This window comes from Lasiodiplodia theobromae, assembly GCF_012971845.1.
Source record: "Lasiodiplodia theobromae strain AM2As chromosome Unknown scaffold_11, whole genome shotgun sequence".
NCBI lineage: Eukaryota > Fungi > Ascomycota > Dothideomycetes > Botryosphaeriales > Botryosphaeriaceae > Lasiodiplodia > Lasiodiplodia theobromae.
In genome coordinates this window covers 635,506-649,272 of record NW_023336311.1, presented here as the reverse complement: position 1 = coordinate 649,272, position 13,767 = coordinate 635,506, and the positions used below count along the sequence as shown (strand labels likewise).

At 55.4% G+C, this 13,767-nt stretch overlaps 6 protein-coding genes across 6 annotated transcripts; 4 read left to right on the top strand and 2 right to left on the bottom strand.

Moving 5' to 3' along the window:
- Positions 1-310: 310 nt before the first annotated feature.
- On the top strand, positions 311-1,406 carry LTHEOB_4326 (Pq loop repeat protein; the record flags this gene model as incomplete). Its single annotated transcript, XM_035513348.1, has 4 exons — positions 311-355; positions 421-438; positions 506-1,268; positions 1,336-1,406. The coding sequence occupies 4 exons, from the start codon at positions 311-313 to the stop codon at positions 1,404-1,406; spliced, it is 897 nt and encodes a 298-aa protein (XP_035375030.1).
- A 106-nt stretch (positions 1,407-1,512) lies between these two features.
- On the bottom strand, positions 1,513-4,134 carry LTHEOB_4325 (Et-dependent rRNA methyltransferase Spb-1; the record flags this gene model as incomplete). The annotated part of the gene is made up of 3 exons (XM_035513347.1): positions 1,513-3,858; positions 3,912-4,061; positions 4,117-4,134. 3 exons carry the CDS (start codon positions 4,132-4,134, stop codon positions 1,513-1,515), a joined length of 2,514 nt encoding a protein of 837 aa, XP_035375029.1.
- A 275-nt stretch (positions 4,135-4,409) lies between these two features.
- On the top strand, positions 4,410-7,349 carry LTHEOB_4324 (uncharacterized protein; the record flags this gene model as incomplete). The annotated part of the gene is made up of 3 exons (XM_035513346.1): positions 4,410-6,734; positions 6,794-6,873; positions 6,926-7,349. The coding sequence occupies 3 exons, from the start codon at positions 4,410-4,412 to the stop codon at positions 7,347-7,349; spliced, it is 2,829 nt and encodes a 942-aa protein (XP_035375028.1).
- Positions 7,350-7,839: 490 nt separating this feature from the next.
- LTHEOB_4323 (SsDNA binding protein ssb3) lies at positions 7,840-8,433 on the bottom strand (the record flags this gene model as incomplete). The annotated part of the gene is made up of 3 exons (XM_035513345.1): positions 7,840-7,910; positions 8,100-8,223; positions 8,287-8,433. 3 exons carry the CDS (start codon positions 8,431-8,433, stop codon positions 7,840-7,842), a joined length of 342 nt encoding a protein of 113 aa, XP_035375027.1.
- Positions 8,434-8,956: 523 nt separating this feature from the next.
- Positions 8,957-11,052, top strand: LTHEOB_4322 (Elongation factor TU GTP binding domain-containing protein; the record flags this gene model as incomplete). The annotated part of the gene is made up of 4 exons (XM_035513344.1): positions 8,957-9,019; positions 9,111-9,872; positions 9,926-10,062; positions 10,113-11,052. The coding sequence occupies 4 exons, from the start codon at positions 8,957-8,959 to the stop codon at positions 11,050-11,052; spliced, it is 1,902 nt and encodes a 633-aa protein (XP_035375026.1).
- A 676-nt stretch (positions 11,053-11,728) lies between these two features.
- On the top strand, positions 11,729-13,082 carry LTHEOB_4321 (uncharacterized protein; the record flags this gene model as incomplete). Its single annotated transcript, XM_035513343.1, has 3 exons — positions 11,729-11,773; positions 11,830-12,994; positions 13,045-13,082. 3 exons carry the CDS (start codon positions 11,729-11,731, stop codon positions 13,080-13,082), a joined length of 1,248 nt encoding a protein of 415 aa, XP_035375025.1.
- Positions 13,083-13,767: the final 685 nt, after the last annotated feature.

Below are 13,767 nucleotides of genomic sequence, written 5' to 3'. Positions count from 1 at the left end.
GGCCGAAAATAATGCAAGTTTTTAGAACACATAGGTACGTTTTCTAAAGGGGAATTGGGTGTGTAAAGAAGTGGGAAGAGTGCCATGCCTACGTTTTAGGCATGCCCTTATCTAATCAGGTCCATCTCCGCTATCGCACCTCATTTGATTGGTCAGTTTGGCAGCAGGACATAATCGTCGCTTCTACATCGTTTATTCTGCGCTTTACATCTGACAAACACTTTCTTCCAATTCACCTGCTTTCCCCCATCATCTTCTCTCGGACTTCCATGCTTATCCGTAAGGGTGTTTAAGAAGACCTTCACTTGCGATGGATGTGCCTGTCGCTGCCAATGTGCTCGGCACCATCGGCGCTGTACGTACTCTACCCTTCGAATTAGAGACGTACTCTTCGGCTACAACTAACCACTCCATCCGCAGGTCTGCTGGTCCATCCAAGTAAGCCTCCGCCCGCTCTCAGCGCAAAGAAGTAAGGCCCCACAACCCCGCTAACCCAACACCACAGCTCATCCCCCAAATCATCATCAACTACCGGCGCCACCACGCCACCGGCCTGCAACCGGCAATGATGATGTGGTGGGCCTGGGCCGGCGTGCCGCTCGGCGTCTACAACATCGTGCAATCCTTCAACGTGGCACTCCAAATCCAGCCTCAAATCCTCTCCTTCCTCTCGCTCGTGACGTGGATCCAGTGCCACCACTACCAGAAGCGGTGGCCGCTGTGGCGGTCGCTCAGCGTCGTGCTGCCCATCGCCAGCGTCATGGCCGGGACGGAGGCCGCGCTGGTCTTCGCGCTGCGCATCGGCATCGAGCGCCACGGCACGCGCTGGCCGCTGACGCTGATGGCCGTGCTGGCCGCCGTGTTTCTCGCTGCCGGCGTGCTGCGGCATTATTGGGATATTTGGCGCCATCGGACTGTGCGTGGGATTTCGTTTCTGTTTGTCGGGATTGATGCGGCGGGCGACTTGTTTAGCCTCGTGTCTGTCATTTTTCAGCCTGAGCTGGACGTGCTCGGTATGGTCACGTATGGCGTCGAGTTGGTGCTGTGGCTGGGCGTCTTCGCGTGCGGGGGGTACTTTAATTTGTGGCCGTGGTTGAAGAAGAAGAGGGCGGGCGGTGGTAGCAGTGAGAGTGATGATTCTGGCGTTGCTCAAACCGAGAACGGTGAAAGAGGTATGGACGCCTCCGTGCCGGGACAAGGGGCAGAGAGCAGCGCCGTGGAGCTGCACGATCTGCCGTCTTCGACCTCTGTATTCAGGACGCCATCCTGTGAGCTGGCTCTGGCGAGATCAAGGACTGGCGGGAGCCGAAGGTCGCAACTCTGATGAGATATTAGGCGACCAACACAAACACATGTACAGTATTCATGGCATAGACGAGAGGCTCAACGTCGCGACCAAGAAATAGACCATAAATTTTGATTCCCATAAACTGAACGATCCTCTCTTTTTCCATCTCAACGCCCCAATTATGCAAAACAGGCCCAGGGATATCCCAAAAACCGCGCACACGATTATTTCTTTTGCTTCTTCGCAATCCTCTTCTGCGCCCTCACATCCTTCTTCAATCTTGCGTCCACCATCTTGTACTTGCCCTTCGTGCCCTTCGGTCTGCCCTTGAGACCCCTGTTGCTTCCACTAGCAACGACGACGGCAACCTTCTTTCTCGGCTTCTTCTTCGCCGCCTTGCTCATCAACTTGGCGATGCTCGTTGCCTTCTCCTTCTCCGTCATGCCCTCGTCCTCAACAAGGAGAGCACTCTTCTTCTTCATCTTCTCAAGACGCTGAGCCGCCTTGAACTTCTTGCGGGCCTTGGCTTCCGCGACCTTCTTGATAGGACGAGCGTTCAAGGCACGCTGCTTCTCTTTGATGGCTGCAGCCGCGGCCGCAGTGATGGGCCGTTGGAGCTTGGAGTGCTTGTTCTCATCATCCAGGAACCAGTCAGGCAAGCCGTCAACGTCGCGGAGAGAGTAGCGGTTAAAGTTGTCATCTAGAAGCTCTTGTTTCGTCTTCTTGCCGGTTGCGAGCTGCTGAGCAAGAGTCATGGCCTCGGCGGTAATAATGTCGATATCGGGTCGGCCGTTCTTCATGGGCACGTCGTCCTTATCCCACTGGCTTTCGTCGCGTTTTACAACTTCGAAGCCGCCCTTCGCCTCGTCGTCGTCAGACCATTCGTCCTCGGATGCCTCCTCGGATTCCTCCTCAGAGGCCTCTTCTTGCTGCTCTGGCTCTTGAACCTTGACCTGCTTCTTCGACGTCTTTTCCTTGGACTTCTCAGCTGAAGATTTCTCCTTGACATCAATGCCGCTGTCTTCGTCTTCTGCAATGTCCAAGCCATCTATGCCCTTGAAGATATCCTGGTCGAAGAACATTGCTGCTCTTCTCGTCAGACCATCTGCCGTCTTTCCCTTTGGTGCAAGGTCCGTGACTAGGGTCTGAGGCCCATCTTCGTCATCAGAGGACATATCGGTATCTTCTTCCATGATTTCATCGTCGCTACTCTCCGCCTTGTCGTCGTCCGAGAAGCCTTCGAATTCATCATCGTTATCCTCCCTGTCCTTCCGAGCCTTCTTCGCACGATACTTTGCGTCGGACGCAACCTTCCGCTCCTGGTACTGGTCGTACATTGTATCGAGCTCTGCTTCCAGACGGTCGGCTTCGGGATCGCTGTCCTCGTCCTCAGATTCCTCAACTTCCTTCGGCTTATCATCCACGACCGTCATCCTTCCCTTTGCAATCCTGCTGAGTGCGCCGGCCTTGTCGACAGCCTTGAGCTGGAACATGGCATCCTCGCCATTAGGGCCGACCTGTTCCATTCCAATGTCCATAGGGGTCGTCATGTGCAACTGCAGGCGCTGAATCTCTTTCTGCTTCCGCTCGTTTTCCTTTCGCCTCTCCTTTCTCCTCTTGGAGTTCTCCTGGTCCCTCATGCGCTGCAGTTCTTCCTGAACCTGCAGTTCCTCGTCCATCGGCTCGATCTCGGCCACTTCTTCCTCCTTCTCAGCTGCCTTTGCGGCCTTTGCCTTCGCGGAGAAACCGAAAATTTCGCGGAGCTTCAAACGCCACCTGAGCAGACGCTTGAAGTCGGCCCTTCCCAGAACCTTGAGGTCGTTGCAGCATGCTCGGATCTCATCGGTAGTCTCCGGGTGCTTGTCGATTGTGGCCTGAGCGATGTCTCCGTTGGGCGTTTGCTCAAAGGTGAGTTTGTTCATTGAGCCGAGCATGGCGATTGGGTCGGTGGTCTGGATGAACTCGCTAACGGTCGCTTCGTGGTACTGAGTGTAATCACCCTCCTCGTAACCGTCACGCTTCCTCTTCTTGACCTCAGGGTTGAAGACCTTGGCCTCGTTGTTCGGAGTCGGGGCGGCGAGTTCGGCGAAGACATGGCGGGGGTCGACGAACTTGGGGTCGAGGTACTTGGGTGCCTTGAAGCCCCTGCAAACGACGAAAATTTCGGCAGAGACGTTACGGGACGACGGGGGCTTGGTGGCCTCGACCTTCTCGAAAAGCTGGTTGAAAACCCAGACCAGGGAGTTGTAATCCTTGGAGCGGAAGACCTTGGTAACGAAAGTACCACCCTCGCGCAAGAACTCAGTCGCGAGCTTCATGGACTGCAGGGTCAACTCTGCCTGAGTGAAGGCATCCTGAACCCAGGCAGTACCGACGTTGGGGGCACCGTCGTGCAGCACAGCATCTGCCTTCATGGTCTTCAGGTGTTGTCTGAGAGTTGCACGGCATTTGTCGGTGGTGATATCGCTCTGGAAGGTAATACATCTGGGAATAGGCTTGATCGGGGCCAAATCGACACCGACGATGAGACTGTTCGGAGGCATAACCTCCGCGGCGACCTGACACCATGACTGAGGGTGTGTTAGCCAATGCGCACCCACGGAATGCTTTGAGGTGAACTCACTCCTGGGGCAGCGCAAAGATCAATCAAGACCCTGCTCTTCTCAAGGAAGTTGTACTTCTTGTTGAGCTGGATAAGCTTGAAGGCGGCACGGGCGCGGTAGCCCTTCTCCTTCGCAAGCTTGTACCATTTGTCGAGACGACCCTTTCCGTGCTGTATGTACTTTTTAGCGTCGCAAAACTTTTACGAGTGTGTAGGAAGTGCGTACCTTCTTTTGGATCGCCATGACGAGTTCGGGCAGTGGAGTGTTGCGAGGACTTTCGCGTGGATGCGCAAAGGCAAAAAGTCTCAGAGAGCGCGGGCGGTGGGCGGCGGCAGAAACGGACCCTTGTCGGTTGACACGACTCGTGTACGGCCCAGCCCTAAGACCCGGTTCCCCAGCCCGCGGGTGACGTCTGCGCTCTCTAGCACGGGCTCCATCGGCCGCATCCCCGTCCTACTCTGCCTTGCATTCTTCTCGTCCCACGCCCACGCCGCTCTCTGTCCCTCCGAAACCGACGCATGCCTGAAGACTCGAAACGGCGCCTCCCTTTCCTTGACCGTTTAGCAGACCGCGCCTCTATGGGACCTCGAAAGAAGTCCAAGCCGAGCCCCCAGGCACCCAAGCCCGATAACACCGCCGCACAACAACCCAGTCCGCGTGACGCCCCGCCGTCGAACCCGGATGCAAATATCCAGCATGCTTCACCCAGATCGACGGAAACGGGCGAGTCTGCGGCCAATCAGTCTGGCCAGGGAGGTGACTCTCGCAGCCCTGTAACCCCGAAAGGAGTCGCTCCCCGGAGCAGCTGGTACACGGGCGGGAGCTGGAGAGCGAAGGCAGCGCCTATTGCCCAGGTCGCCCGCGAGAGTATATCCTCCGCTGCCGGCGGCGTAACATCCGAATCCTCGAGCGATGTGAGCAAGAAGGACAACACAAACACAACCCCAATCAAGTTCCTGGACAGAAGAACCTCAACTAAGAGCACTGCTCTGGCCGCCTCGACCACAAATGTGATAGCCACGTCGAGCCTTGCTAATGAGTCGAAGGCTAGCCTGGCTTCGGAGACCAAGGAACATCCAAAGGAGGCTGAGACAGAGCCACCCCTCCCTCCAGACCCTATCAAGGAGAACGACAAGGCAGACGCTACGACGACGGAGAATGTAGAGCCGGAACAAGAACAGAAAGCACAAGAGCAGCAGGCACCTGAACAGCAGGCACCTGAGCAGAAGGAAGGTGGAATCACTTCGTATATTCCCATCCCCATTCCGTCGTCGATATCGAAAGGATTGTATGGCTGGTGGTCTAGGCCGGACGGCTATGCCGGTGGTGATACAAGCGGTGATGATAAGGTGGCGGATAATGGTGACGTGAATATGGAGGATGCAAAGGCTACGCCTCTGCCGGACCCCACGCCAACGGAGGATAGCGCAAACCCGCAAGAGCAGCGGGATCAAAACGGTGACGCTCAAACAGGCGCAGATCAAGCACCTATGAGCGAAGTGTTGTCAAAGGACGGCGTTGATGAGAAGGCTGCCCCAAGAAGCAGCTGGTTTTGGCTCTGGAGTAACACACAGAATGCTCAGCAGACAGCGGAGACAGTCAACGAGACTCCCCAGGCGCCGGAGGCAACGACGCAAAATGAAGAAGAGCAGCAGGATAACACTACACAGAACCAGACACAGGAGCCTCCTTCGACTGAAACCAAGCCCCCGGTCCAGTCCATCCCTAAGACATCCGCTGGGTGGGCCTTTTGGTCACGAGCTAACCCTCACGGTGACGAGGCATCTGATGCACAATCGACTCATAAGCAAGTTGGAGAGTTGGCCGTGGCGGACACTCCTTCCCAGTCTCATCCAGAAGCTGCGCAGTTCAACGAAAACCAATCAGAAGAAGAACAACCGCAGCAGCCACAACCGAAGCCGCTAGCGAAATCAATCGTGGGATCAATCCGCAGGGGTCGTGGAAAGGGACGTGAAGTCGACAGTAGGCCATCAACTCCGGTAACTCCGGTAAAAGCTACACCGGACCAAAGCCCGAGCCGGAAAACGATAGAGGAAGCTCCTGGGAAGAAACCCTCGAAGGAAACCGCGAAGGAAGCCGCGAAGACCAAACAAACCCAGGAGGAACAGGCGAACCCCAATCTTCTCTTACCAGAGTTTAAAAGCACGTATCGCCTACCGCAGCAGACCCCCTCTTACTGGGGCAAGGTTCGAAAGTATTTCCTTGGTAACCACGAACCGGAGTCTCCGCACTTGCAGCGTGCACCGGAGCCTCTGAAGATAAAGAAGGCTTTGGCTATCGGTGTTCACGGATACTTCCCAGCTGCCATTCTGCAGAAGGTGCTTGGCCAGCCGACTGGAACTTCTATTCGCTTTGCAAACGCTGCTGCAGCTGCAATTCAGAACTGGACGGAAGGCCAGGGATACTCGTGCGAAGTGGAAACAGTTGCTTTGGAGGGTGAAGGCTATGTGTCGGACCGTGTGGATACCCTCTGGAAGCTGCTCAACAACTGGATCGATCATATCAGAACTGCGGACTTCATCATGGTGGCCTGTCACTCCCAGGGTGTCCCCGTTGCCATCATGCTCGTTGCGAAGCTCATCCAGTTTGGTTGTGTCAATGCGGCTAGAATTGGAGTTTGTGCTATGGCGGGCGTCAATCTTGGCCCGTTCCCTGAATACCGCAGCCGCTTCTTCGGAGGCTCTGCCGGTGAGCTTTTCGAATTCTCGAGGCCAAACAGCTTGGTCAGTCAGAAGTACCAGGGCGCTTTGCGCGTGGTCTTGAACTATGGCGTGAGGATCGTGTACATCGGTAGTATCGATGACCAGTTGGTTTCACTGGAGGTAAGATTATCTTTGCGGAAATGACTCAGCGAGGACGAAGACTAACCTGTGACTCCCAGTCCTCCATCTTCTCAAACATCTCGCATCCCTACATCTATCGCGCCGTGTTCGTGGATGGCCGCATTCATGCACCGGATTTGTACGTCCCATGCATTTGTCCCTTCGCCCACAGACTGCTGACAAGATACCAGTATCACTCACCTCGTCGGATTCGCCCTCAAATTGCGTAACCTCGGTCTCCCAGACCACGGACTCATCCGCGAGCTGTCACCTGCACTCGCCGGATCGCTGTACGGCGGCGAAGGCCACAGTCGCCTCTACAACGACGTCGCCGTCTACAACCTGGCCGTCCAGCACGCGCTGGAAACCACATCTCTGCCCGGTGCGATGAACCCGCCCCTGCAGATCAAGGACTACGAGGGCACCGGATCTACCGGTAACAACCCTTACTTCCTGCCTTGGGCGATGCGAGGATTGCTCGAGGAGGACTTTGTGAGGAGGGAGCTCAGCAACGAGGTTGAGGGGCTGTTGGCTATGTTCGAGAGCTGGAAGCCGACGACGAAACCGTTGAAGGATATCAAGTTCCGGCTGGAGGTCGTGAAGAGTAAGCTCTGAGGAGAGAGATTGCTTGACGGCGTATATCAGCACAGGTTGGTTTTGCTGTAGTGTGTCGAGGCTGGACTAGGAGAGCTGCATAATGTGACTGAGGCGTTGATTAATCTGCAGAACGGCGTTGGTGGGTTGATTGCTTTTTTCTTCTTCTTCTTCTGGATGGCTTGGCTAGGGTTTACGGATGGATTAAACGGCCGGTTGCAACAACACTTGGAAGGATTGTTTTCAGCACATGCACGGCGTTGAGCGACTTTTTACACATATACGTAGCGTAGAGAAAATCTGTTAATAGATTTCCTTACTGATGTCTTGAATCTCTCCACCTGTCGTGTGCCACCAAGCAACATACGTCAGATCTCGTGTACTTGTTGCTGGAAAAGGAGCACTGTATGCTTGTTTCACCGTATATCTGAGTCACCGGAAGCGCCCCTCGCCCAAAGGCCCTGTGCGTTGGTTTTTATTTCTATTTGCAATTTGCTATTGCACCCGCTTTTCAGTCTTCTGCGTAGAAGATCTCCTTGTAGCGATGCGTCGCATCGACGACTGCTTCAGCAGCGGTGAAGTCTGTGGTGGTTGATGTGTTAGTCATAGTGCCGTTTGTGCTAGACTTGTACGGAAAGGATCGAGCGCCACGCTGATGCCTGAAAATCATAGAACGCGAACGAAACGGTATGACTAAATAGGAGAGGAGAGAGACCGAAGAAATTTTGACAGGAGAAAGAGGGAGGAAAGCGGAAGGGCGTTGGCGCATACCGATATTGGAACCAAAGTCAGTAGACGTAAGAACGCGCACGCTCAGGTCGCTGTTGACCTTGCCAATAACCTCGACAGCATTGTTCAGAGTCAGATGGGCATCCTGAGTTAGGGGGAGAAGATTCTAGTATCAGCGCACGGAGTCCTGAGGAACGAGGCGCAGCCTGACAAGGCAGATCCTACTCACGCGGTTCAGATGCAGGTTGATGGATCCGCCGGCGTCGATAGTGGCCTGCTCGCCACGCAGCTGCGTCACCTTGCCGAGTATGCGCACGGTGCGGTGGGTGAACTTCTCCAGGTAGGGCGCGGAAATGCGGGGGGTCTGTTCGGCCATTTTTGTGGTTGTAGATTTTTCTTGAGGAGCGGAGGAGAAGAGGGCGGTTGATGCGCGGCGGAGAGAGCAGGCAGTCGCGTCGGCGACGCGCGCGCACACGTGAAGGGCAGAATTTCGTGGCCGGAACGTTTAGATTGGCCAATGCGCTGGCGTGCGGCTCTTTGAAAGTATCCACGCGATTCCCGGGGCAGTGCAGCAGATGCGGAGATTGCAGATCGCTGGCTGCTGCCTGGGGGTGCGGGGCTTCTGGCTCACACCGTGAATTGAGTCAACGCGGTGGCTATGCGCAGCTGTTGCGGTGTTGGCGGTGGTCAGTACCGATGCGTCATACACAGCTTTTATCGATATAAAGGCGGTCAGGGCTCGCCAGAGCTCCCTGGTTGCTTGCGCGCGGCCTACCAACTCTCCCAGCTCCAGCTCTCCTTCAATGACCGCAACTAGGAACTGCTCTTCCATGGACTTTGCCTGGTCCGTTCTGATAGCCGCGCGAATAATACGACGCTTGGACGTAATATTATAGATCATGCCGACCACCCGCCACGAGAAGCAGCAGCTTCCAGCCCAGGATCGCCGGAAGGGCGAGTCGGTGCGCCACCACCACCCTTCTCCATTCCTTCTTTCGCTGCGAGACCGCCCGCGCTGACTTGCTGCCCCATTGCGCGCACCGGCCCACACAGGCTCTCAGCGACTTCGCCGAATATGTGCAGAAGCAGCAGGCCCGCCGCGGCAAGCCGCTTGCCGCCGATCCCGCCACCGCCGGCGGCGCCGTCGAGGAACACGACGAGCTGGACATCATCGACCAGCTCGGCCTCGACGACGAGTCGGGCGCCGCCGTGCGCCTCAAGCACATCCTCCTCGACGACAACGGCGACTCCGCCGACGACAGCGTCGCCGCCCTCGCCAGCCACCTGAGCGCCCGCCTGCTCGAGGGCCACGGAGAGGCCCTGTTCGATCTCGGTTTGGAAGACAATGGCGACCCCATGGGCTTCTCCAGGGCCGACTGGGACTTTGCCCTCGCGCGCGTCGAGAAGGCGGCGGCTGACGTCGGCGCCGACTGCCGCGTGCTGATGACCCGCAATGTTGAGGGCGGTGGCGACGTCGAGGTCGGCCCCGCCAATGCCAAGGATACCAGCGTGTCCGGGAAGTTGATCGTGCGGAAGAAGCCAGACTCGGTCGACGACGTCATTGAGACGCGGATAGCGGTGGTCGGGAATGTCGATGCGGGGAAATCCACCATGCTGGGTGTCCTGGTCAAGGGGGGCTTGGACGACGGCCGTGGAAAGATGCGTGTCAACCTTTTCCGCCACAAACATGAGATTGAGAGTGGCAGGACTAGCTCCGTTGGTATGGAGATTATGGGGTTTGACACCAAGGGCGACGTGGTTTCGTCCACCGTCCCTGGCAGGAAATTGTCGTGGGAGGAGATTGGCAGGCGATCTGTACATCCCCCGGGTCACGCCATTGGAGTACCAGGAATGCTGACAAGGAGCAGGCGAAAGTGATTAGCTTCACTGATTTGGCAGGACACGAGAAATACTTGAGGACTACCGTCTTCGGTATGCTTTCTAGCGAGCCGAACTACTGCTTGTTGATGGTCGCTGCCAATAACGGATTGATTGGCATGAGCAAGTAAGAACTCCAAACCATGACTATTTGTCATGTACTAATAGTGTCTTCAGAGAGCATCTTGGAATAGCTGTTGCTCTGAACGTGCCGATCATGGTCATTATCACGAAAATTGATATCTGCCCGCCGAACATTCTGCAGGAGACCATCACGCAGCTGACAAAAATTCTCAAATCTCCTGGAGCAAGGAAAATACCCATTTTCATCAAGGACCGGGAGACCTGCATAAACACTGCTACTCAGTTTGTCAGCAGACGGATATGCCCCATCTTCCAGGTATCTAACGTCACTGGCGAGTGCGTGGACTTGGTCCGTACGTTCTTGAATATTCTTCCCCACCATGGAAACTACGACCCGGATGCGCCGTTTGAGTTCCATGTCAACGACACTTTCTCCGTCCCCTTTGTGGGAACTGTTGTCTCAGGCGTTGTAAAGAGTGGTATTCTGCACTCTGGCGACACGGTATTGGTGGGGCCTGACTCCCTTGGTCAGTTCATAACGACAAAAGTGCGCTCTATCGAACGCAAACGGATACCGGTGCCTGGTTGCGCAGCTGGTCAGTCCGCATCGCTAGCTCTCCGCAATGTACGGCGGAAAGACGTTCGCAAAGGCATGGTCGTCCTACCGCGCGTCGACCCGGCCGCTCCTCCGCCAAAGGTGTACCGCGAGTTCATTGCCGAGGTTCTTATCCTTTCTCACGCAACCACTATCAAAACGAAATACCAGGCCATGCTCCACGTCGGCCCCGTTTCGCAGACCTGCGCCATCATCGATATTGACCGCTCGTACATAAGGACCGGTGACCGCGCGACGGTGGCTTTCCGCTTTGTACAGCGTCCCGAGTACCTCACGGTTGGGGAGCGGATATTGTTCCGAGAGGGAAGGACAAAAGGCCTGGGCATCGTAAAAGCTGTCGGATACGACCCGAAGAAGCCATTGAACCCGGAGGCGGCTGCTGAGCGCGAGAAGGAGAATGGGAACGCGGCGAAGTAAACTTCGGCCGGTACACATACTCGGCGTACAGTTACGATGACCTGCAACGATGTTTCTTGGGTAAGGCGTTTTTGATTCTTATTTATTTTGAAGCATATTATTCTTTGATTTCGGTGCAAGACGCACGCAATAGCATCTTGCCATCTTTTCGTTTAGCGTATGGGTTCTGTCAAATTTGTCTTGAGCATTCGTAAATGTACTTGGGAGGGCGTTGACCCCCATGGATACACGTACAGTCTTTGGTTATGGACATTTCCAACTACTATTTAATGGGCTAAGTCTATTATTCTCTCGTCTTGTTTTGGTCTCGAAGCTTGGTCTGTTCAGAAGACCCCTGCGCCTATGTAAGAGAATGGGATTCTGAGAATCTGTACTGTGATCTGGAAGCTTCGCTGCTGTTTTTTCGGCGAGGCACACTCCGTCTCCGGGGCGACACGTCTGGTGCGGCTTCCCGTGAGCATCGCGGCGTTCGTTGCCCCCCAGCTCCGGCCGCATACAAACGCTCTTCGCGCGCCGCCGATCCTCCACCACTTCCGACACACACCACACCCGACACCGTGGCTGACACGTTCGCCATGACTGACGATCACGGTAAGTCTCGCGCCCTCGAATATCTTGAAGAAACTCTTGATAATATAAGTCTTGCTCCTTTTCTCAATAGCGCGCCGTCCCAGCCATGATGGTCACCGGCGTCGCAGCCAAGACCATCACCAGCCAAATGGTCAGCCAACGACGCAGTCTAGCGCTCAGACCACTCAGCAGGTAGAGCAAGGACAGAGAGCAACCCGTCCGTCCGCTACGTTGACGTCCGCATTCCCTGTTGTCGCTTCTCCCGCTTCGCATATTGCCTCGTCTGCCACTCCGCCTGGTGATGACCGTCGCGACAACACCGCACTTGTTCACACGGCGCAGAATGTCGCACCCGCGATCCCTTCGGGATCAGAGCTTCTAAGCTTGACAGAGATCCTCATTGATCGCGCTAACGTCAACCTCGACGACCCCCGTCACAGGATTAGCATTATGACCTTGCAGAACGCTATTAACAGGCAGGACGAAGAGGTCCGCCGCCTGAGAGCAGATATTCAGCGTCGTGCTTGGGAATACGACGCGCTCAAGCTTGCTTCTATGGCGATCCCGGAGAGGGAAGTCGAGTTGGAGAATCGCGCCGAGACTCTCGATCTGGAGAACCGGCAGCTTCGATGGGCGAATCGCCAACTCCAGCAATTGGGCCCGTTTGTTGAGAGGCAGAATATGCAGATCGAGCAGAAGTCGTGGCACATCCAAGAGCAAGACGAGAATCGTAAGGAAATAGAAGAAGATAATGAGAAGCTGGAGAAGGAAATCGAAGATCTTCAGGGTCAAGTCGAAGATCTTGAGGGTCAAGTCGAAGATCTCAAGAAGCGACTCGAGGAAGAGAAGGCGGGCAGGCAGAAAGACAAGGAGAACTGCACTCAGCAGTTGCCCAAGTTTAAGCAGTCCACACATCCCACCGACATGCCGAGCATCAACCCTTTTCATCCGAGGAGCAGAATCTTCGAATCCAGCGTTTCGCCGCAACCCACTACTCAAGCTACTCCCGTCACTGCGTCTCGCTCAGAGCGAGACGCGGCATTGCCTGATCGTCGAAGGAGCTTAATGGCTCGCGCTGCCGAGTACACCACGACGCCACCTACTCGACCCAGTAGCACGGTGCCCCGCCTGCCCGATCGACGCTACGCCCGTGACCGCAGCATGTCACCGCTTCGTAGCCCCCCTCAACGTGACTTTCGAGAGGCTCGCGCGCCCTCTCCTCCTCCAGTCTCACGCCGCCGCTTCCTCACCGAGACTATCCGCCATCGCCCTGAGGATGCGATTGCTAATCCCAACCGCGACAGCCCGTCGGTTACCCTTTCAAGATACCCGCGCAGGATTGCACCTAGCTTGAACGACGACACATTCGCGGGTACAGCTCGTCTCGGCAACCACACCGTAGAGTCCCATGCGCGTGGACAGCAACCACTGTCTCGTTACAACCACCTCACGCGCAATGACGAGCGTGGTTCATCTAATCGCGAGCTTCAATGCGCTGGTTGTTATATGCGCGGCATCTCATGCAACGGCGGTCTTCCGTGCAATAACTGCAAGTCCGGCAAGTGCAGATACCGGCCTTGCTATCCGTATTCGAAAGGATGGGGCTGCTCGTCCGAGCATTGCACCATGGTACATGACGAAACTGACCACCTTTAAACGCGGATCAGCGTCTCCATTTCCAGTCCACTTCAAGCACTTGATTCGCCAATGAAAGCCTGTCGCGTCCGTCTGCTGGACAAGCCCGCTTTGGTCTCATTTGGTACTTCTCTCCGGATTGTCTTTCTATGGAAGAACCTGGATCACACGGTATACTATCACTTTCAACTGGAGTATGCGCCTGGGTGTTCTCTGGGCAATGGTCACGGCCCCGCACACATGCATGTCAAGATTTATGTGTGCAACAGTTCTTCTCAGGCGATGCTTTCTCTTTTTGTTTCCATTTCATTTTACAGGCTCTACTTTACATTTACTGCGTGGGCTAATAGTCTTCACGACACCTTACAGAACCGCGCAGTGTCTGCTTTGATAGCCATGTGCTTGAATGGCCCTGACTGAGGTAGGCATTGGGGGCAGACATGCGATCGACTCTTCTTTTTCTTTTCTTTATCTCCATAAAACGGTAGTCTCTGAAAATCAATGAGTTCA